General features: G+C 38.7%; 1 protein-coding gene across 1 annotated transcript in view; it reads left to right on the top strand.

The window, feature by feature from the left end:
- The window catches only part of CC2D2A (coiled-coil and C2 domain containing 2A), a 105,690-nt gene that overhangs the window by 3,518 nt on the left and 77,877 nt on the right, over window positions 1–24,295 (top strand). The window contains exons 2-9 of the mRNA XM_032224660.1: window positions 863–939; window positions 1,094–1,164; window positions 3,846–3,934; window positions 5,092–5,193; window positions 11,771–11,944; window positions 14,271–14,433; window positions 20,405–20,541; window positions 23,704–23,835. Of these exons, the coding sequence (XP_032080551.1) occupies window positions 1,140–1,164; window positions 3,846–3,934; window positions 5,092–5,193; window positions 11,771–11,944; window positions 14,271–14,433; window positions 20,405–20,541; window positions 23,704–23,835 (822 nt within the window). The 5' untranslated portion in view covers window positions 863–939; window positions 1,094–1,139. The remainder of the gene's footprint in view (window positions 1–862; window positions 940–1,093; window positions 1,165–3,845; window positions 3,935–5,091; window positions 5,194–11,770; window positions 11,945–14,270; window positions 14,434–20,404; window positions 20,542–23,703; window positions 23,836–24,295) is intronic.

The following is a 24,295-nucleotide window of genomic DNA, read 5'->3' as shown; positions in this document are numbered from 1 at the left end:
GCCTGCCCGCTGCTCTTGCAGTGCCTTGCGCAGCACTTAAATTAAGCATGCTTCACAATGGGGGAGACGGTGTCCCCTCCTCCTCCTGGAGCCCATTACAACATGGAGCATTGGCCACAGCTGGGCCGGGCCAGTGTCTTGAGGTGGAGAGCAAGTTGCGTGTCTCCCTGAGTGACCGAGGTGTGCACAGCACCAACTAGGGCCGGAAGAAGCACTCACGAGAGGAGGCAAGTACAGGGGTGCTTTGCTCCTGCTCTGGAATATGGAGCAAGTCTCCATCCTCCGCTGTCACCCTTACCTTCTCAGGCCAGGCGAGGAGTGACTGGGAAGGAACGGTGAGGGGTGGGGCCAGCCAGTGGTGGTTTCAGCCAAAAGTGAGCCACAGCTTGGTGATGCGGCTCCAGAGCTGTGGGTTGCTAACACCTGACCTAGACTGTGGCAATTCTAGATTTGCCTGCTGGAAGAAATCCATAGCTTTTGGAAACTTGAAAATTTGAATAATTTGAGAGGATTTATGATGTGGAATAAGATACTGATGATTGTTTGATGCATTTTATTTTTAGCTTTTTATGGTTTTATGTTTTTTCTGGATTTTTGTCTTACTATGGATATTTTAATTTTGATTTTGAATACAGTTCAAAATCAGGTATTATCAGATATTAGAAATCAGCATTGGTCATTGATGGTGACCAATATATGGGATCTGGTATATCCTCCGGTTTTGTTCATAAAAGTCAAGATGTGATTGCAACAGTGCAGCGTTAGTGTGTGGTGTCATATATACAACAGACCGAAAACTGAGATGGATCTTTAATTGTAGTGCCACAGTCACGATCTTAACTTTTTTGACCATGCCTTGCAGAAAATCATATGGGATAAATAAAGCAAGCAAATACTTCAAGTGAGTTGTATCAGGAAAAAGAACATGTGGAAAAACAGGTATGTCCTTTGTATTATTGGTATGTCTGAGAAAGTGTTTGGAATGTCTGCAGGAACAAGCTGCATTTCCCACACATTCTCAGAAATGTTAAATTTTGCTTCTTAGTGGGACTTTAAAAAATCTTAATGATTGTCTTGTTATTCTGTCTTCTAGGGTCTAGAAAGCAGAAAACGCTTTGGAAGACTGATCCTTCCTCAGAATGAGCAGTCCTTTGTCATCCTCCAGTAAGTGCATCTGTCAGCTGGGCTGGCACATTGGTTGACATCCAAGAATGGATTTGTCAAAATCAATAAAACAGAACGCTGCAAACTGAGAACATACAATGAAGTTTACTTTGTGGCTTAAATAAGGGAACTTATTGGGTAATAGAAGAAACTTGAGCATTTCCTTGCATTTTCTCAATAGACAATTTTAATGTTTTTAATTTTTTGTCCTTTGATATACTGAAAAGGTTAAATAAGTACATCTCAGAAATTAAGGCAGGGGTCAATTCGTAAGTCAGAGGTTCCCAAACTTGGCAACTTTAAGACTTGTGGACTTCAACTCCCAGAATTCTGTCTCACCCCACTCTGCTGGCTGGAGAATTCTGGGAGTTGAAGTCCACAAGTCTTAAAGTTGCCAAGTTTGGGAACCTCTGTCGTAAGTTATCAGATTAGTGGGGGAAATGGTGTCAGCTTTGCCCAAATTCAAATGGGATTTTACATGCATAGAAAATGGTGCCAATGATGTCTAAATGTTAAATGGATTTTTGTCTGCTGAATCTAAAGTCTGCCATGTTTAGGTCTAGGAATGTGAGGATTTAATTAGTTTTTACTGTCAGTATTCCAAATAGTACATCACGTTGGCCAATTGAGTTAACTTAACCTTTGACTTGCATGAGTAGAGCTTTGTGCACAAGTATGCGCAAGCACCCTCCACTCAAGCACAAAACTCTATTTGCGTGAGTGGAGGCATGTGCATATATCTCTTGCACAAATGGAGCTGTGCATGTGTGTGTGTGCACCTGCCACTCACACCCTCCCTGTGCTGGGCTGCGCTGCCAAGCTGGAAAGATTGGGGACTGCTGCCTTAGTTGATTTGAGTCTGTTATGGAATCTTGTTTCTTTCCACTGGGATGCAGTGGCACGACGGCTTAATGACTCTGGAACTGCTGGCCAGAAATGGTCTGCATTCTGGCAGTTTGAGTCTGGCTATGCAAGATGGGGTAAGCTTCCTGGCTCCTGCCCACTCAGCAATTTGATAAATGGGTACCACTTTAATGGGAAAAACCTAGCTGCATTCATGTGTATGGAAAGTAGAAGCTGGTACTAGATCTGGCTGGATGTGAGGCAGTGCAACATGAGGCAAGGTGAGGTGAGACTGGCAGAGGAGCCTGGAAGAGCCAGCAACCCAAGCACCACTAATCAACTGTTAGTTCACTCCTGTGGTGCACCAAGGATAGGCATGTAAGCACCGGACAGAATGAACTAGCAATTTAGACAGTGAGGACTGTATTGTGTCTAGCATTTGTAGATTTCTCTGACATTGTATTCCATACCGTAAATAAATAAATCTTTCCACTGTTGTTTATACTTGTACTTGTAGGTTTAGCTAGCAAAGATTCTGTGGTTGCAACACTCTCCCTTCACAAACCAGTGAGATGCTTATATCATATAATTGTTTCTAAATTTTAGAGAGCACTAACTCTAGCACATTGTAACACCTTCCCCACAACAGTTCAATAGGACCAATACAAAAAAAAGTCCCATTGTGGCCCTGAGGACAAGGGACCATTGAAACCACAGCTCATGTCCTCTTATACCCTCTATAAAGTTTCACTGACTCATATTATAGCTCCTTACCTGACAAAATACTGCATCTGGCAAATTCTGATCTCTTTTATGTACTGTTGTTACTGTTGGATCAATATGATACAGTTTCTTTGAATATATAGTACAGCCATTGTATATAGCAGTGGTGGCTATCCTTTTGGGCACCAAGTGCCAGAACAGGAGTGCATGGTGGCCAGCTGCATTTCCAGGTTCCGTCTTGCGCATGTGCGCCAGCCAGCTGGTCTTTGTGCATGTGTGTGACAGAACCCGGAAGAGAGTGGCTGGCTGCAATGCGCATGTGCGCTGGACCAGCTGACTGGTGTGCATGCATGAGATGGCACCTGGAAGTGCAGCTGGCGACGGCGTGCGTGCCTACAGAGAGGGATCTGCATGCCACCTCTGGCACGCGTACCATAGCTTCGCCATCACAGATACATAGTATAGCTAAATTCTGATATACTGTCCGTAAAGTTAGGCAGACTTTGGCCACCCATTGGTAATTCCATCATGAATTCAATATTCTATTGTGTCTCACTGTGTCTGTGATCTTAATAAAAGATTGATTGATTGATCCCAACAAAGAATAAGGTAGAACATAGAAAATAGAATAACAGAGTTGGAAAGGACCTTGGAGGTCTTCTAGTTCAACCACCTGGTCAAACAGGAGACCCCACACCAAATCAGAAAAATGCCTGTCCAGTCTTTTCTTAAAAGCCTCCAGTGATGGGGCATCCACAACTTCTGAAGGCAAAAAAGAAAAGAAAAAGGAACTATGTACTTGAAAGACCTTTAAACAATATACAAATAATTCTGTAACTCAGAAATTTTCTACTTCTCACAACCCTCTGTAATGACACATGAATTTGTGTAACTCTCCCATGAATAAATAAAAAAATTGCCATGTGTTAGTACTTGGCTGTATGACTATCAGAGTTGTATAAAAGAGTAAACAAATCTTTGAAAGAAAGAGATAGCTGAAAACATTACCATATTGTTTTTAAGAAAATGATGTGGACATTTCCTTGAAGGCACCATCAGTGAAATTCAACTTTAAAAGAGAGCTTATTGTTGTCATGGTATAATTCTCTCCCTAGGTTTGCTTCCAGGTCCATCTACCTCGGGGACACAGTTAGCAGAGACTTCTGTGCGAGAACGCGTGAGAGAGAAACTGAAGACTGCACGAGTAAGATGTCAGAAATTCCATTCCCAACAATGCCTTCATAACACCTAGTTCTTTGGAGAGATTGCTTTGGGGGATTGTTTGGGATGCAATAGATAGGCAGAAGTATAGCTATGTGTAATTTTAAAGGGAGAAGAAAAATAATCTGTAGCTCAACAAGAATCAATTTAATTCCATGGTTTGAGGGCATTGAGAAGAAAAAATTAGAATTGCCCATCTCGTTGCCTTGTGATGGAATTCTTATTTCACATCTTTTTTGATACAGTATCTTTGATTGGCTGGATGGAGGCAAAACATTGCTCAAGACTACATTTTTCTTCTCTTTTGTAATGAGTAGTTTTATTAGCAACCAGACACAACCCTGGCCCAAATTGGAATAATAAATGAAAAACATACAAAAATGGAAACAGACCTAATCTTGGCATGCTGGGTTTTTTTAATGATGAATTCCTAGCAACTGAATAGGATTCTATCTTCCCCACACCCCTGACCAGTCCGCAAAGTCAGAAAGATTGGGGAACTCTGATGTAATATTATTAGCAATTCCTTTCATTGTTTATAAGAAAAAAGTTAATAATTTAAATGTTCAAATATACAGATGTCTTTGAGACTGGTTTATATTAAAATAACTCATGTTAGCAGACTAAACATCCTGAAATCCAAATAATCTTGAGGTCAGAATTCTGGGTCAAGAACTGAATTTTTTCTGGACTTGTGGCAAATGCCACAACTCCCAAAAGTGGTTTGTTTGGTGATCTATTGAGTTTTTGTGTGTACTTGATAGTTCAGAGCTACTGATGCAAAGTGATACATGATCCAGCACTGGATGAAGTAAGGAACACAACAAAGTATCTGGCATTGGGGGGTAGATTTGTCATCTGTTCGTTTTCTTTAATATTCAGTCTTCTCTTAACTGACATTTCTTGATACTAAAAGAAGTGAGGTCTATTGCTGTGCACAAAAACTAATTCTTAAAAATCTTCTACTTTCCTCCATAATATTTCCATTTTCTCTGTTTATTAAAAAATCTAATGCACACTCATTTCTCCATCTCCTGGTAAGGCATAATTTATGTCCGTAGTATTGGCTACACTTATTTATTATGCAGAAAATAAGAAGACAGTATAAGTTAATGCAATTTTTCCATATATTTTTTGCAGATAGGTGATCATTTGTTGAGTGCAGTACAAAGAAAAGAAGGCAAGTTATCTACAAGAGTGAAGTTTCGCGATGTTGTTAGAAGAGGCAAACAAAAACCACAGGTGATGAGTGTCAGTTGAAGAATGATGGCTTTTCAGTTTATTTTGTGATTAAGACTGAATTATGAATTGAGTATGGTTAAAAATACGCTTGAGCATATGTGAACCTGAAAAACACAGTAATATATTATGACAATTATATAATTGAGTTAAAGATTAGGAAATGATCCAGATACATATGTTTTATGCACCATTAGCTACCTTTAGCTTTTTACTTCCAAAGTTGAAAGATGAAGGGGATTGTTATGATGGAAATCCATGACCCACAGTGCAAATGGAGAAGTTATGCAAGATGTGATATCAGCTCCAAGATGCCCAATATCCTGACATATTTTTCCTTTCTTCCATTCATATCCATAGATAGAAATCTGATGATGAGTCACATTACAATGTGCTCCAAAGATGTAGAGTATATTTTGGTGCTGAATATCAATCTCTAAAACCCTGTACAGTAAACTGTTGTGTCTAAATAAATATCCTCCAATGTAGAGTATGGATTGAGAAGTGGTGTTTCAAACAGAATAGAGCTGGAAGCGACCTTGGAGGTCTTCTAGCCCAAACACGTCCTTAATACTGGAATACTGCTTATCATGTCACCCCTAGTCCTTCTTTTCTCTAGACTAGCCAAACCCAACTCGTGCAACCCTTCTTTATGTTTTAGTCTCCAGACCTTTAATCATCTTAGCTGCTCTTTGCACTTTTTCCAAAATCTCAACATCTTTTTTGTAAACCAAACTGGATGCAGTATTCCAGGTGTGGTCTTACGAACAATTTATAAAGCAGTACTAATACTTCATGTGATTTTGACTCTATGCCTTTGTTTATACAACCAAGGATTACATACAATACAATACAATAGCAGAGTTGGAAGGGATCTAGGAGGTCCTCTAGTCCAACCCCCTGCCTAGGCAGGAAACCCTATACCGTTCCAGACAAATGGCTATCCAACATCTTCTTAAACACTTCTACTGTTGAGGCATTCACAACTTCTGGAGGCAAGCTGTTCCACTGATTAATTGTTCTGTCACGAAATTTCTCCTCAGTTCTAAGTTGCTTCTCTCCTTGATTAGTTTCCGTTAGTTCTACCCTCAGGTGTCTTGGAGAATAGTTTGACTCCCTCTTCTTTGTGGCAATCCCTGAGATATTGGAACACTGCTATAATGCCTCCCTTAGTCCTTCTTTTTATTAAACTAGACATACCAAGTTCCTGCAACCGTTCTTCATATGTTTTAGTCTCCAGTCTCCTAATCATCTTTGTTGCTCTTCTCTGCAGTCTTTCTAGAGTCTCCACATCTTTTCTACATCATGGCAACCAAAACTGAATGCAGTATTCCAAGTGTGGCCTTACTAAGGCATTATAAAGTGGCATTAACACTTCACTTGATCTTGATTCTATCCCTATGTTTATGTAGCCTAGAACTGTGTTGGCTTTTTTGGCAGCTGCTGCACACTGCTGGCTCATATTTAAATGGTTGTCTACTAGGAGTCCAAGATCCCTCTCACAGTTACTACTATTGAGGAAGGTACCACCTATACTACCTATGCACCGTACCTGTGCATTTCATTTTTCTTGCCTAAACCTTACTCTTTTCACCATTGAATTTCATTTTATTAGATAGTGCCCAATGTTCAAGTTTGTCAAGATCCTTCTGTATTTTAAGCCTGTCTTCTGGAGTGTTGGCTATTCCTGCCAGCTTGGTGTCATCTGCAAATTGTTGAGTTCCCCATTTATACCTTCATCTAAATCATTGATGAAGATGTTGAAGAGTAAAACAGAGCCTTGGGGTACTCCACTGCAAACTTCCCTCCATGTAGATGCAGTTCCATTGAGGACTAAACGTTGAGGTCAGCCAGTTACGAATCCATCTGGTGGTGATACTGTCCAACCCACATTCTTCTACTTTATCTAGTAGTAGGTTATGATCTACCTTATCAAATGTCTTACTAAAGTCCAAGTAAACTATATCGATGGCATTCCTCTGGTCCACTAATTTTGTCAATTGTCAAAGAATGCAATAAGATTAGTCTGGCATGATCTGTTTTTGACAAACCCATGTTGGCTTTTGGCTATTACTTTGTTTATTTCTAGATTTCGCTAATTCGTTGCTTGATTATCTTTTCCAGAATCTTTCTTGGTATTGAGGTCAGGCTGATAGGTCTGTAGTTTCCTGGATCTATTTTTTTTCCTTTTTTGAAGATGGGAACCACATCAGCTCTTTTCCAGTCCTCTGGGAGTTCTGTTTGAGTCATTATCACAACTACCTTGACCTGTCTCTTTAGTGTCCCCATGAAGGTCAGCAAGGGCACTATATCTATTATGCTGGGTCACAGCAAAAGCTTTGTTTTTATGGTTCACAGCTCTCACCCTGCCAGATCCCACGGTTGTCCAGACTGCTCTTCTCCTGCAGGATCTTTGCAGTAGAGGGGGCTGATAGCGTGGCATCTCCATAGTGTGGAATGGCTGAATTAGGCACCTAATTTCTGTTTGGAGAGCACAGATTAGAGATTCTAGATAGGTAATCTGTCTACGTAGACTAGTAATTTGTTTACAAAGGGGACAGTATCCAAATTTGAAAAGAGTACTGCGAAAGACAGGTGCAAAACAACTACTACATTGAACTAAGCCGGTCATTTTGAAATAAAATAAAATCACAATCTCAAGCGCACTAATCCATAATGTATTGTTGCTATTTTGGTTTATAGATATATGATACCTAGTCCTCTTTGTCTCTCTGACTCCCCCCCCCCCCGCCTTGCAGCCAGCAGCTCCAATCACCAGCCTCAGGAAGGTTCAAATGAAATGGAGTTAAAGGGCCCCTACCTTTGTTTCTCTGACTCCCGCCTTGTAGAAAACAGCTCCAATCACCAGCCTCAGGGAAGTTCAAATCATTGTATTTGGATTGAATTAGCTTTTTTGGCTACTGCCACACATTGCTGGTTAATGTTTAAGTGATCGTCCACTAGGATTCCCTCTCACTGTTACTGTTTTTGAGCCAGGTTTTGCCTAATCAGTACTTATACTGTTGGTATTTCCTGCCTAAGTGTAAAACCTTACTTTTCTCCACATTACATTTCATTTTGTTGGATAGGGCCCATTGTTCAAGTCTGTCAAGATCTTTTTGGATCCTGAGTTTCTCTTCTGGGTTATTCCTGCCAGCTTAGTGCCATCTGCAAATTTGATGAATTCCCCTTCTATTTCTTCATCTAAGTAATTTATGAAGATATTGAAGAATACTGGACCTAAGACGGAGCCTTGTGGTACCCCACTGCTTCCTTCCTTCCATGTAGATATACTACCATTAAGGACTATTGATTGAGTAATCCCTAAAAGTGATACTGCCATTCAATTAGGAAGAGGGCAGCCTCAGAGTAAAATCACTAGCGTATCTGTAACAACTGAGTTTTACAACTTTACAACTGGTTTCCTGTCACTGGAAGACTGAAAGTCCCAGCATCTCTGGGGGATGTTTATGAGAGCCATGTGGGATAACTTACTTTGATGTCTAACTAGAGATAGCCATGGGAACGTCTGTTTTATTGACTCTCAGGACAGAAGAGTTAAGGAATCATCTTTACACTTGTGTATTGATTAGAATCTGCATTCGGACAAAGGGGAGAGGTCATTATCAGCTTAATCCCATTTGCATCGCCTAAAGGGTTTCAGATGCTGCTTTGCTTCTAATAGTTTCCATCCTGACTGATTAAAGGTTCCTTTTGAAACAATCCATTTCAAGAGTCTTTACTTTCTTAAGTTAGGAGAGGAGCCATTACAGTCAGCCAGTTACAAATCCATCTGGTGGTGTTGCTGTTTATCCCATATTTTTCTAGCTTATCAAGAAGTAGGTTGTTGTCTACTTTGTCTTTTTTTTTTTAATAAATGTTTTTTAATTTTAGTTTAAAACAGGTACAGCATCTTTCTTTACATCTGTAGAAAATGTATCAATCAATTAAATATAAGTTTTGGTACATCTCCTCCACAGTCAACCAACATAACTCATATTAACTCAAGCATTATTATATATCCATTTTCATTTAACTGTAATTATTATTTAGAAATATTAATAAAAGTAATAATCTTGAACAATACCTGCCCACACCGGTGGGAAAAGAAAAAATAAAAAAAAAAGGGCAAATAAAAAATAAAAATTGAAATAAAAAATAAAAATAATACAAAAAAAGACAAAAACGACAAGAGACAAGGCAGGAAAACAAAACAAAACACAGGTGTCTATTATGAAAAAAGAAGAAGTATATCAACTGGTTACAACATGCTTTGGTGCTTCTCTTCCATTAGCTCATATTAATTCAAATATCTTAACTCGGATATTTACCATATCAACATCATTATACCTCCAGTTTTAATTACCTATGGTTATTTAAACATCCTTCATCCTTAGCTGTGCTAAAGAATTAATCCATAACACATGCTGACAATTCATTTACTTATTTGTAGAATCCTCTATTATCATCAAATCCTCATGTCCTATTTTAGCTGGACATCCATAGTATTTAATTATATCATATATCATAACATTTTCCCAGTATTGATTAACATTTGATTGTATGTATTTTATTTAGTTTTTTTAATAGTGATAATTATTGTAGTTAATACTCTTTATGTATAATCTAAAGATGTTTTCTCATATCCAATTGTTAGTTATCATATCAACTCCACATTATATACATTACTATCAATATCAATTATTATTCAACTATATCTGTTACAAAAAAAAGCAATTAGGTTTAGCTAGTTTTCAATTGTATTCTTCAATCTATCAGCCAGTTCCAAATTATATATATTACTATCCATATCAGTCATTATTCAGCTATATCTATTACACATTAAGGTAATCAGATTTAGCTAATTTTAAATTACGTTCTTCCATCTGTCAGCCAGTGTCTCTCCAGTGTCCATCTGTGTCCATCTCTCCAGTGTCCATCTCTCCAGTGACCATCTGTCAGCCAGTGTCTCTCCAATAGCAAAATCTTCTCAAACCAATTGCCACGCGTTGGATAAATTTACCAAATGTTTTCATAAGCAAATCCAGACAAAGATATTTTCGCACCTTTGGACTCTGAATGTCAGTGATGAAATAATAATGTTGTCCTGGGCTTGTAAAATTTTCCAAATTAACTTTGATTCTCAAGGGTGGATTTTCCATTCCTCCTGCACTCTACTCTGTCTCTTTAAATGAGTCTTCTTTATAGCTCCCTCCCTCCTTTCTCCCTCTGAGATAGACCAGACACCATTTCTCACATTTTCCATTTGTATTTCAGGAACATTTAAACATTCAACGATTTCAGTTTTTACTTCATATTTTAAAATCAGATGATCCAATTTTCTTTCCAGCCTTTGATAAGAATCAAAAAGCCCTCTACATGCGGAAAAAAGAATCTGAAATGAAATCTTAGAGGTATTTTGAGACGCCATGATGTGTCGTAGTTAAAAATTGCAAGCTCTTTTTTCTTTTCCACAGACTTCGAAACACTTTTCTTATTCTCTTACAGGCTGTGCAATCTTATCTGATCATAAACAGAGCCAAGTAATAAAGTAATAAAAATGTCGAATCGTGACGGGCTAATTAGTAGAAAATAAATTTTACGATCCACTTAGGGAGAGTCAGAGGGGGGAGGATGTCGAGGAGTTTCTTGAAGCATTTAAGAAGTAAGGTAGCCACCAGCCATAAATCCATTAAAAAAGCCAATTCGCCGCTAAATTTTCCTATTCTTTGGTTTAGGTTAGCTTAAGTTTTTAACGCGAACAGTCTCTCTTGGATAATAAAATCAGCTTACCAGATGACATCACTTCTACCATTCTTAGGGGCAACCTGCAGTTTCAGTTAGCACGCAGCTAATCCAGAAAGGAATTGGCACGAGGAGTTAATACCCCCCCCCAGAGACTTGCGCTTGTCTCTGAGGTCCTGGGTCTCTCCTCACCTTCACTGTCGTCTCCAGGACAGCTAGAGTTCAAAGAACCCGTCCAAAAATCCTTCGGTATAGACGAATTTCAGGAGTAGCCTGAAACTCCATCTTCTCACTGCTAAGCCCCGCCTTCTTCCGTTGTCTACTTTGTCTAATGCCTTGCTGAAGTCTAAGTATACTAGATCAACAGCATTTCGCTGATCTAATTTAGTCACTTTGTCAAAGAATAAAATAAGATGGGTTTGGCATGATCTGTTTTTAACAAACCCATGCTGGCTTTTAGTTGCAACTTTATTTGTTTCTAGATGTTTGTTTAGGGTCAGTCTTACAATTCAACTCAACTTCTATATTGTCTTCAACAGGCCCTGAAAAGATTAAAGCTTTAAGAGGGTGGTCAGAAACTTGGATAGAGTTCAGAATTGAAGAATTCTGGTTTTGGACACTCAAACAGTTCAAAAGGGAACTTTGAATGAAAATTGGTATATGTGTGGAGGAACATTTGCTTTTGAAAAGACTGCTTAATGAGTCATGCTCAGAAATGCATAGTTACTGTTACAATTCTCTATGAAGAATAAACAGTAATCTTTTTAAATTCTGTTACAGAGTTAGCTCTTGAGTTGTATTATGATTTTTTAAAAAAAATATTTTTCTTCCTTAGATTCAGATACATTATCCTTCTCCTGAAGAAGCCTATAATTTCTTTACTTTCAATTTTGGTCCTGAGGAAGAGAATGTAGGGGATAATGGTGAAAACAATGAAAAGAATGCATCAGATCTAGATGACAAGAAATCTACACTCAGCAATCAGGAAGAAGAAGAAGGATATGAAATGGTAATCATGAAGAAGCATGTACACATCTTTTTAAACAAATATGTAATTGACTGTATTTTGTTGTAAATAAAATGTGGAAGCTTGTAGTTAATATCATGCCTCTCCCCTTCTCTCTCCATTGAGTTTTATTGGGATTTATAGGCCGCCCTTTTCCCTGAGGGTACCCTATGTACATCATTGATGTACATAGGGTACCATATCTTGAGACGCTGAGTCCTAGATTACATATAATGGAGAATTTAAGCCAAAGACGTTAAAAAAAATTGCCTATTTATGGCTGAAAGCACCAAGTTTGTTAAGGTCAAACATTTTCTGACATAGATATCCTTTACATCTACAGCAATCCCATTTTAAAAAAAAGTTAAATTTTATGCTTTTCACTTAAAAAGAAAATTTCTTTACTTTGAGGGAATATTTACACTGTATTTTTATATGCAGTGAGTTAAACAAGGTAGTCAGCATCACACAAGGAATATCAGTAGGAAATAGTGTAGCTTCTCAATTTAGTGTAAAGATAATTCTAAAATAAATGAATGCATAGTGCCACAAATGCAAGAATTGTGTGATGAAAATCATGGAAGATTTGTTCAGCATTCACTGACAGATTCTGAACAACCTAACTGCCATCTTTGTATAGAAAAGTTCTGCTGTTACTCACTGCTAAGACTCATGCTTTACTCTTCATCGTACACACACACACATACACACACACAGAATATTTCTGTATTCTGACATAAACTCCCAGAATCCTCCAGCCAGCAAGGTGATTGGTGCTAGGTGATAACTTCATGCTGGTGGGGAATTCTGGAAGTTCATATCTACTCATATTAAAGTTGCCAAGGAGGAAAAACACTTCTAGGTTAATTTGCCAGCCTGGCCCCACACGAGGTAGAACTAATTATGGCTTACTCACCAGTGAAACATAGGGTCTGTGTTCTCTTACTCAGACATTGTTTTCAGAGAGTTTGTTTTATTTGTTTTATTACTGGCACTTCAATCATAAAACTAAAGAGGATTGGAAGCTAACTGGTTCCAGCTCCCTCCCCCTGCCCATCCGCACATCATCAAGATGAAGAGCGAGAGGAGGAATTCTGGGAGTTGAAGTCCATAAGTCTTAAAGCTGTCAAGTTTGAACACCCCTGGAGGTTTTTTTCCCTAAAGGGTTAGGGGTGCAAGGGTCTTGTAACTTGACAGCTTTAAGACTTGCGTGCTTCAAATGCCAGAGTTTCTGAGCCAACATTTTGGTTGCTAAGCAAGAGCATAGTTAAATGAGTTTCAATACATTTTACAAATTGGCCATGCCCACCCGATCACATGACTGACAAGCCACTCCCACCTGGTCACATGGCCGGAAAGCCACTCCCACAAAGCAGGCCACACCTACAGATGAGGTTCTAAAAAATTTTGAAACCCACCACTGGTATATTGCTTGTAAATTACATTTATGAGAAGCATGTATGTATATTTGAGTTAAGTTGAAATATAAAAAAATATAGCATCTATGTTACAGTACCTCCTGAAATTGTAGTCAGTAATAGTCACCAGTGGTCTGATAAGGTACATATACATAGATTTCTTGAGATAGTCCTCAAACATCAAGTGTAGGCTTCCTGATAAAGATGATTCTTTGATGCAAAAATGATTAGAAATAATTTTCTTTGCAAAAACACCTATAATTGCAAACTTCTAAATTAACAGAGGGATAAAATCAAGATCACATGAAGTGTTAATACCACTTTATAATGCCTTGGTAAGGCCACACTTGGAATACTGTATTCAGTTTTGGTCACCACGATGTAGAAAAGATGTGGAGACTAGAAAGAGTGCAGAAAAGAGCAACAAAGATGATTAGTGGACTGGAGACTAAAACATGAAGAACGGTTGCAGGAACTGGATATGTCTAGTTTAATGGAAAGAAGGACTAGGGGAGACATGATAGCAGTGTTCCAATATCTCAGGGGTTGCCATAAAGAAGAGGGAGTCAAACTATTTTCCAAGGCACTTGAGGGTAGAACAAGAAGCAATGGGTGGAAACTAATCAAGGAGAGAAGCAACTTAGAACTGAGGAGAAATTTTCTGACAGTTAGAACAATTAATCAGTGATACAGCTTGCCTCTAGAAGTTGTGAATGTTCCAACACCGGAAGTCTTTAAGAAGATGTTGGATAACGATTTGTCTGAAGTGATGTAGGGTTTCCTGCCTAGGCAGGGGGTTGGACTAGAAGACCTCCAAGTCCCTTCCAACTCTGCTATTGTATTATTGTATTGTAAATCACCGTTATGCTGCAATTAAGTTCTGATTGAAAACATTTATGTGGTAAATACAGGATGAAGAGGAACATCTTTTCCATGATAAAGATAATGATGGCGTACTTGTTATTGAACAGACATGTCAAGATTTCTTAGAAATTAGACCTGCAGAATATGAAAGCTATTCTGGAAGGGTTCAGAAAGAGAAAGATACTTTATTTATTCCCAGTATGTTAAGAGGTATGTTGGTTGGAATTATTTTGAAATTTTGTGTAATATAAGTTAATTTATCAGATATAGCTCGATCAATCTATCTGTATGTCTGTCTCTCTGCCTGCCTGTCTGTCCGTCCGTCCATCCGTCCATGCATCTATCATCTAAGAGAAAAGAGAAAAACCTTGGTTTTTAATACATTAATTTTGAAATGCCTCTTGGTGGATAATTTGACTAAGATTTTACCAAGTAACATCCATTTTCTTACAGTAAAGGTGGGTGGGATTGCATATTTGTGCCTTTGATTTAATTTTGATTCCTGGCAGCTGCCTAGACAACTTTTTGCAATTTTCTTGGCAAGATTATTTGGAAGTAGTTTGCCATTGTTGTTTCAATTCTCAAAGAATTTATAGGAGGCTGGGACAAGATAGATGTGGTTCTAAAAAAGAATTAACACTCAAAATAGAGATATGAATGTACAGGGCAAAATGAGAACTTAAGTAAAAATACAGTTAAAAATAGTGGTCTAAATTTGTAGTATTTTCAAATAAAAATAACAAAGTTGTGTGAATAGGTAATAGCAAAGTCCATGTAAATGATAAAGTGCTATGCTCAAAAGAAGTGGAATGGTAGATTTAAATTGAAACCATTGTTTTATAATGCAAAAGATAGGTTAGAAATCTTGCTGTTTCTTTTTATTCATTAACCTTTTTTCTGAAAGTTAAAATTTAATACTTTCTTTTGAAAATTGTATATATGTATTTAAACTGCTATGGAAAGACAAATATATATTTTGTAAGAAAATATGTTGGATGCAGTGCCCTTCAATTATAGATTTGGCTCAGATATTTTTCTCAAATTTCCAAGTGTTACTACCTCTTCAAGAGTCCAGCATTTCCCAACCTAATGTTCTCCACTTATAGAGAGTACAAATCCTAGAATTCCATTGCAATCACTGGGAATGATAATTCCAACATATTTGGCATGTGCAGAAGCATCCAGGCAGAGCCTCTGTCGCCGCCATTACTGGTTTGCCCAATCCAGAGCGAACTGGCAGAAACCCACCTCTGCTGTAATTCACTATGAATAATCATAGTAGGGAAGTTTTATATTTTTAAGAGAAGAGCAGTTCTTGCTTGCTAATTCCAATGTGTGTTTCTGAAATCCAGTTAAGTATTCAGAACATCTCTTCCATTTTATCATGAAGTTGTTAAAAATCATTACTGGGGAACTATTATATTTAATGTCTTTCTTCCCCCCACCCTCTTTTTTGTCTTGGTTAAAATGCATTCTGAGGAATATTTAAGAAACGCTTGCATACTATGGGTAGTTAATTTGTCTTACTAAAAGTATTATATTACAGATGGTAATTGCTTCAAAAAGATCTGTTCAAAATTTTTGATAACTGTATGTTTTTTTCACTTGGCTTCTGCCCATGTTTTAAGTTAGAATTGTAAATAACTATTCAAAACTGTTAAAAGATTTTGTGGGCTTCCAGTTGATGTCGCGGCAAGGACATGAGGAGTGGATCGCCATGCTCCCAAGCTGAGTTATCCCCATCTGTAGCCTCTGAAAGGAGCCAAAGCTGCACTGAAGGGGTGATGAAGGAAAGAGGGGTGCCCTGTGAGGTTGCGGAGAGTCATAACTCTCCTCTCTGACCCGGTGCTCTTTTTTCCTCTCAGCCATGGTGAGGAGAAGAGGCAGCCTAAAGATGGCTGCCATGAAGCTGGGACAGCAGAGAAATAACTAAGACAGGTGCTGGAGCGAAGTAGCTGAACAGTGACTGGAACTGGGGAAGAGGATTCCTTTTTACTTAAAACCTAATTCCAAGGGACAATTCAGAATTGCTTGCTCAGTGGCGATTAAGCATTCTGAGAAAAAGATCAGACCAGAAAGAAAAGACTTAAAAAGAGAAAAACAATAAATCTCTAAAAATACAAGAAATTGGACTCTTAAACTAGATGTCAGCGTTCCAAATATCATCCAGAATTAGATCAGAGTTCAAGACATAACTTTCATCAAAGTTCCAATTTAATAAGACAGACATGTTGGTACATCTGTGGAAACCCGAATCTGAAAGCTTCCTGGGTTTCCACCCAGTTGAAAGTTCATGAATTAGTCTCCACACTCACAAGTCCAATCTTCCTCTGCCACGTTGGCATTTCCACCCATCTAGTTCCGGTCAGATGCAGAGGTGCAGAGACAAAGAATGACCTTGATTTCTAGAAAGGAATTTTTTATTTTGAAAACAAACACATTCTACTCCTACCCCCTCCCAATTCCCCACTAATGAAACAGCATAGTAAAGAAAGAGAGAGAGAGAGTGTGGCAGGCCAAAGATCCTAAAAGGAATATGACTGCAGCAGGGGTGGGTTTCTCGCCCCGTTCCAACCGGTTCGGTTGGAATGGGGCCGGCGGCATCCTTGTGCACGCGCGCAGCGCACGCATGGGTACTAGCATCTGTGCGATGTTCCAGCTGCTCCTGGAGGATCGCGCAGGCGCTGTATGCGTCCTGCGCATGTGTGGAAGCGCAGAACTCATCAAAACCGGGTAAGGAATGTGGGCGGGTGGCTGGGCCCTTCGCCGTTCCCGGAAGTTACTTACTTCCGGGTTCGCCGACCAACCGGTTCGCGGACTGCAGGCATGACATTGAGAAGATGTGGTAATGGGAAGGCATTTTAAAATGCTGGAATTATTTACTTACAAAATTTATCCTGCTTCTATAATTGTATTACAATTAAAATTACGATTAAAATAACAAAAATTAGACTGACTTAAATTTAAGTTGAGAGCACCACCTGCTGATGAAAGGAAAACATACAAGTCTGGGAACACTTACATGAAGGACTGTGAAAATATTTACTGGGTTATATCTAATCACCCCATGACTACTGGAGATCTAAATATGAGAACAAGGAAGTTATTTAAAGTAACCCCTGAATGTTATACTAGAAGATTGAACCTATAAAGGGAATGTAAAGAGACTTTGGATAACTCCTGGGACTATTTCAATGGAACTGATTGATTATCTATGTGATGCAAAGAACTGTGATTAGTGTTCTTCTTGAAGGGCAACTTTAGGTCTAAATAAATATTTCTTGGACTACTGGACAAAAGTGGGATTTTTAAAAACAACATAATATGCTTCAGAAGGAGGAAATGAGTGTAATTTTGAAGGAGAGGGTGTTGATTTTCCAAAGCACAAAGGACATTATGGAGAAAGGATTCAAGGAGATTATGGAAAAAATGGAAAATACTATACAAGAGATAATGAGTAAAGATCAAGACGCTCAGAAAAGAGAGGATACAGTACAAGGAGTGGAAGAAATGACAGAACCGAAGAACCAGTGAACAAAAAAAAGAAAGAAAAGGAGGAGATAATACTAAAAATAACAGTGATTGATGAATTAAACAAGGGCGGAAATATTTTAAAAGAGTTAAAAAGAGAATTGGAGATACAGAAAGATATTTTTGAAAGGGAGATAGGGTTTGGGCAGATACTTTGAAAGCTAGGCAGTGGAAGAGGGTAGAGATGGGAGAAACACCTAGATTGAATAGCCAGCTGTTGTGGCCCAGCAGGAGCTGTTGGAGCTGCCACCAGACAGTGAGGGGCCCTATGAGTCGGTCCTGGAGGATGTGGAGGACCCTGGACCCTGTTCCGACTCCAAGCAGGGCGCAGAGAGACTGGTTGGCCACCAGGTGGTGCCTGAGCGTTGGACCAATGGGGAGGAGACAAGGGAGAGTGACCCAGAAGCCAGCAGTGAGTTGTTCCTGGATGCACGCCATCGAAGAGCTACTTGGCATCAGGAACAATTATGCAATTACAGGAGGTAATTATGCTCAGCTGGTGGTCATTAGGCTCCTCTCCAGACTATAAAAAAGACTGCTTGTGCCACGCCCTTCTTGCAGAAGTCAATGCTCTCACTAAAGAGAAACTAACTTGGCAGGCTGAATTGCTGCCAAGGTTTGTCTGAGTTGCTGCCAAGGTATATCAGACTTGCTGCCAAGGTCCTTATCTGTTTGTTTGCTTGGCTTTCAGCCACTGAGATTCTGGTCTTATTATTAAAGGACATTCCATTTAAGCTTGTCTAGGCTTGTCTAGAGGAGGGGGTCAGAACAGCCAGCATATAGATGCAGACAGAGAAAATGATCCAAGAGAGGAATATGGGAGGCAAGTCAAAAAAAGAGTAGCAATTAAAGTACTGAAGCAGGCAAGAGACGGATAGAAAGGAAAGGGTTTCTTTTTTAAATTATTATTTTGATTTGCTTTCTTTCTTTCTTTCTCCTCTTTAGAATGGTCGCATGATTAGAAGTTAAGTAGAAATAAGAGAATGGGGAAACATTTGTATATACACACCTTTATATAATGAAACAAAAGTAATAATAAAATGGGAAAACTAGACATTGAATGATGGTATTATTAAGTATGTTTAAATAATATTGCGATTGGCATTGGAATAGTCCTCCGGAATTGGGCGGCCTATAAATTCAATAAATTAAATTAAATTAATTAATTAAATTTAATTAAATTTAATTAAATTTAATTAAATTTAATTAATTAATTTAATTAAATTAAATTTAATTAAATTTAATTAAATTTAATTAAATTTAATTAATTTAATTAAATAACACGTGGAAACATTGAGCAATTAAATAATGAAAAAACATATTTTAATATAAACATGTATTACTATCAGAATTATATAGATTTGATGATTGTAAAGAATATGATTAGAATAATTTTGTATGTTTAAATCTTGTGATGGTATTAGAACTGTGTATTGAAACATTGAATAATGAAATAATGAATGGTTGTATCTTAATATAAACAGATGCAAAGAGTGAAGTGTGGGATGTAAGTTAAAATGAACAGGATTTAAAGCATTTAAAGGTGACATGATTAAAAGTCAGAATAGAGACAGAAATAAGAGAATGGGTGAATATTAATATGTACATTGTTACATAATAAAATAAAAGCAATAACGAGGGAAGCTTAGAAATTGAATGGTGGTATAATTATATATTTGAAACATGGAATAATTAAATAACAATAGACTAAAACTTAATATAAATGGGTATTATTATTAGAAATATATTAGTTGATTGAATGTAATAACTGTGATTAATATTATTAGTTTTATCTGTATCAAAATGTATGACACCCAGGTGCTACACAGTTCACGCATTGATATGTACAGTATACGTAAAATAAAATAAAAAATTTGAAAAAAACTGTAAAGATTTTTCCTTAGTTTTATTTATTTATTTATTTATTATATTAGTTACAGACCTCTGAATTGTTTGTTTCATTCATTTTTAGATGTCAAGGTAACGTACTTGACTGTCTCCTATCTGTTTGTTCCAAAATCCTCTTGGATTATAATTCACTAAAACAGTAAAACAAATAGAGAACAAAACAAACAAAAAGCAAAATAATATACCTACCTAGAATGTTAATATAAAAGCAATTAATGAATACTAATTAATAATGATTAATTATTCATTAATCCACCAAGCTGAAAACCAGGAGACTCAGTTCTAGACCCACTTTAGAAACAAACAGTTGGATGATTTTGGGACAATCCCTGTCACCTTCAGGAAGAAAGCCAGGGCAAGTTGCTTTGAAAAGTCTTGCCAAAAACCCCTACAATTATTTGTCCAGGGAATCAGTAGTAGTGGTGGTGGTGGTGGTGGTAGTGGTAATGGTAGTGGTAGTAATAGTGTTAAGCATCTCTGTCTGTCAACCCTTGCAGGTAAAGCAGACAGGAAACAAAAGCAGATGAGCTAATTATTATACAACTATATTAACAAAACTTTACAAGACTGAAAGTACAAATCTCCTACTGTCTCTTTACAGCCTGATCAATTTAGGACATCTTAAGCAACTATGGGTTCCTTCCTCCCTACTTTTGTCTGATGGTTTCCTACGTAGCATCTAATTCCTGCTTCCACAAGGTTGTTCTCACATATTGTTACATCATCTGTATCTTCCTTCTAGTACCTCCCTCTCTGAAGATGCCTGAAAATATGCAACCACGGTTTCTTGAGGATGAAGGTTTCTACATAGGAGAACGTCCTGTTGTATCATTATCCAACCAGAACATCATGGAGAATAGGATACTCAAGCAGGAACAGGTATGGTCCCCCATGCAGGTGCTATTTGCTATAATAATTTATCTTCTTTAAATGGTTCATTTGCCGATGTTTCAAGTGAGCTTGGGGACTCTACTTTTGTAGCGTTTTTAACAATATACAATTTAAAGTGGTTGGAAATATGCATAAGAAACAAAACTGTTTGGCAGATTGAGGACAAAAGAGTTGCAACCCTTGGGTGAAGCCTAATTTAAAGTAAATGAAGCATGGTCTAGGACAGGGGTAGTCAACCTTTTTATACCTACCGCCCACTTTTGTATTTCTGTTAGTAGTAAAATTTTCTAACCGCCCATCGGTTCCACAGTAATGGTGATTTATAAAGTAGGGAAGTAACTTTACTTTATAAAATTTATAAAGCAGAGTTACAGCAAACCCCTACCGCCCACCATTAAAGCTGGACCGCCCACTAGTGGACGGTAGGGACCAGGTTGACTGCCACCGGTCTAGGATGATTCATGGTGGCTAGGTCAGTGTGGATGGGTGGGTGCAAACAGGTGAACAGCGACACAACTGATTCTAATGTCTGGGTGGTCTAGACAAGTGGGCATGGTGCCACTGATTCGGCACTGCCAGGTGACTGTGATTGAATGGGTGGGACCAGATGGGTGTGGATGGGTCTGTGTGGCTGGGTTAGCACAGAACAAGTTGCACTGGCTTCCTGAATGTAGGGACAACTTGTCACCCCACCAAGTAGATACACCATTCCACATTTGCAGACTTTTATCTGCATCCATGCTGGGAAGTTGCCAATCATGCCCAGGTTTGGCAAGAAGAACCTCTCCTTTGGCATACTGTGTATGTGTGCACACATGCACACACACAGATGCAGACAGACGTGACCCGTCAAAACCGCACTCGACTAAGCCGCGCCCAATTAAACTGCGTCGCTGATGTCATCAACAGGGCGACAACAGCCAGCGCGAAGAAAGAAGGGCGCTTTAAATAGCGCTTTGAAAGCAAGCCGATTCAACTTAAGGTAAGGGTTAGGTTTAGGGTTAGGTTTAGGGTTAGGTTTAGGGTTAGGTTAAGGGTTAGGGTTAGGGTTAGGTTTAGGGTTAGGTTAAGGGTTAGGATTAGGTTTAGAGTTAGGTTAAGGGTTAGGATTAGGGTTAGGTTTAGGGTTAGGTTAAGGGTTAGGTTTAGGGTTAGGTTAAGGGTTAGGTTTAGGGGGGTTAGGTTTAGGTTTAGGGGTTAATTTTAGGTTTAGGGTTTACAGCGTGCTTCTGTCTCCGCGCTGTTGTTACCCTGTTGATGATGTCAGCGACGCGGTTTAGTCGGGCGCGGTTTAGTCGAGCGCGGTTTTGTGGTGGAACCGCAGACAGATATACCATTCTTTGGGGACTTTTATCTCTTATCTGTGCTGAGAAGCTGCCAATTGCGCTTGGACTTGGGGAGAAGAACCTCTCGTTTGGCGTGCTGGATGCTCATGCATGCGTACACACACCTCATTCTGATTTTGGAGACTTTTATCTGTATCCACGTTGGGAAACTTCCAGTCATGCCCAGGCTTGGGGAGAAGAATCTCTTCTTTGTCATGCTGTGCACACATGCACACATGCACACACACAATTCTGAGCTTGGGAACTTCTATAAACTGTTTTCCTTCCCTACCTTGATTAACAGCATCTCCCTTTGCAAATTCCAGACCGAACTTTAAATGTCCTGTGATGGCACTCAGCTATTCCCTTCTAACCATGATCTGCATCTTACTGCCAATTTGTGATGCTAGAATGAGGCAAGTCCCCAAGCTCAAAATTGTGTGTGTGTGTGCGCGTGTGCACGCACACGCGTACACGTGCATGCTTGGCTGCCTACAGTTTGGAGAGGTGAGCTGTTGGGATGCTGAATTACACATTCAGTTAGCCGGTGCAATTTGTTCCACGCCAGTCCAGCCATACCTACATTGCATACAGCCGGCCATCCCCAAACAGCCATACCCAACTGGTAATGCCTGCAAGGTACACCAACCCAGCTGCACCCACCCGGCCATGCCACCTATGTATGTCCACCTGCCACTGTAAATTGTTCCATTCCAGTGAAGCACTGCAACTGATAGGGCTGAATGCTAGGACCACTTCTGTACAGATCAGCAGAATGGAAATGTAGACACAGAAACAAATGCAAATGTCTTTCCTTTAATGAGTTTTTAAACTAGTCATTCTATCCTTCCATTGGGATAGTATGGGGGAGAGCTTGAGAGCAAGGACTTGGCCATTATGACATTGGAGGGAAAATCCTTCAGAATTTGAGCCTCTCCCATCTCAGCCTATCCCAATCCATCCTCTGCAGTCCCTTCCTTCTTTGGCTGTTTCCCAAGACGAGGTTTTCTCTTTTGACAGAAGAACAGATACCTAATGTGAGATGCCTGACTTCAGGAAAATTCCAAGAATTCTGGGCCATAGAAATCAGGCTTCAGTCCTGTATGTCTTGGGTTTGATTATTCTCAAGTGAGGGATTCATACATAAACTTTTCAGAATCACTGCCATTACTTCAGAGTTCCAAAAACCTTTGGAACTAGAGGGACCATTGACATTTTAAGAGCATGTTCTTTGGGACCTCAAAAAATGCTGCCTAGCAGATTACAAACTGACTGTTGAGTCACTCATGAACATCAGTACTAGAAGGCGGCCTCTTTCTGTCATTCTCTATGTCAGTTTTGTCTTTCTTCTGGGCCAACGGATACATTTCTGACTCAAAAACTAGTATCGAACCACCTTCTATATTTAGTTTTTAAGAAGACCCATTGGAAAGTCTGACATATTCTTGGGTATGGAGATGATACGGGCTTTTTTAAAAAAAAGAAAATTCATTTTACTTACAATATTTGCATACTATTCTTCGTTTAAGAAACATGCACTTCAGAAAACAATAATCAATGCAATACAAAATAGCAACTTGTGTGAGAGCAATAGAGACAGTAAAACCAATGCCTGTTTAGAAACTAATTATAATAGTAGCTGATTTACATTCCTGTTTCCCATTACATGAAAAATAATAAAGAAGATTTTTTTAAAAATCAGGTAAGACTGGAACCAAGGATTAATTTCCTATTGATTGTTCGCTTTCATTTTCTGAAGAATGGTATAGTTTTAACAAGATACTTCTGGCAAAATGTAAATGTTTTTATCTCCTCTTTTTTGCAGGGGAAAAAGTGGTTTGGAGATGATGGTCAAATTTTAGCCTTGCCCAATCCAGTTAAACAATCCCTTACTAGACCTCCATCGTTTCTTACAAAGGGAGACCAAGATACGGACCTTGTGATCTTTTATAAAAAGGTATGTTGGTTATTTCATGTTTTTAGATGTCTCAGTGCAGAATGGCTGAATACAAATCACTGCCCAATTCAGTGTTTTCAACTTTGGTAAATTTAAGATGTGTTGATTTCAACTCCCAGAATTCACCAGCCAGCATCAGCTGGACTATGGTCTTCATTATATACATGAAGGGCTTCTGGCATGGGATGGACTGCACCTCATAAGAATCAGGAAGAATGCATTCAGAAAACAACTGGCTCAACTTATCAGAAGGGGTTTAAACTAAAATTGAGAGGGGAGGGTGACAAATCCTTAGGATCTTCCATATTTTTATTTCTTTCATTTTCATTTTCATTTTATACAATCACTTATATACTGTGCGTAACAAAAAAAACAAAAAAAAAGGGAAAAAAAATCCACCATAAAAAAACCAACATAACACTTCAATCCCCCATACACCCTTTCTTCTCCCCCTCCAACT

The sequence above is a fragment of the Thamnophis elegans genome, chromosome 9 (assembly GCF_009769535.1).
Source record: "Thamnophis elegans isolate rThaEle1 chromosome 9, rThaEle1.pri, whole genome shotgun sequence".
Lineage (NCBI taxonomy): Eukaryota > Metazoa > Chordata > Lepidosauria > Squamata > Colubridae > Thamnophis > Thamnophis elegans.
Note: the sequence above shows the minus strand (reverse complement) of the source record. Positions and strands in the feature narration are given on the sequence as shown.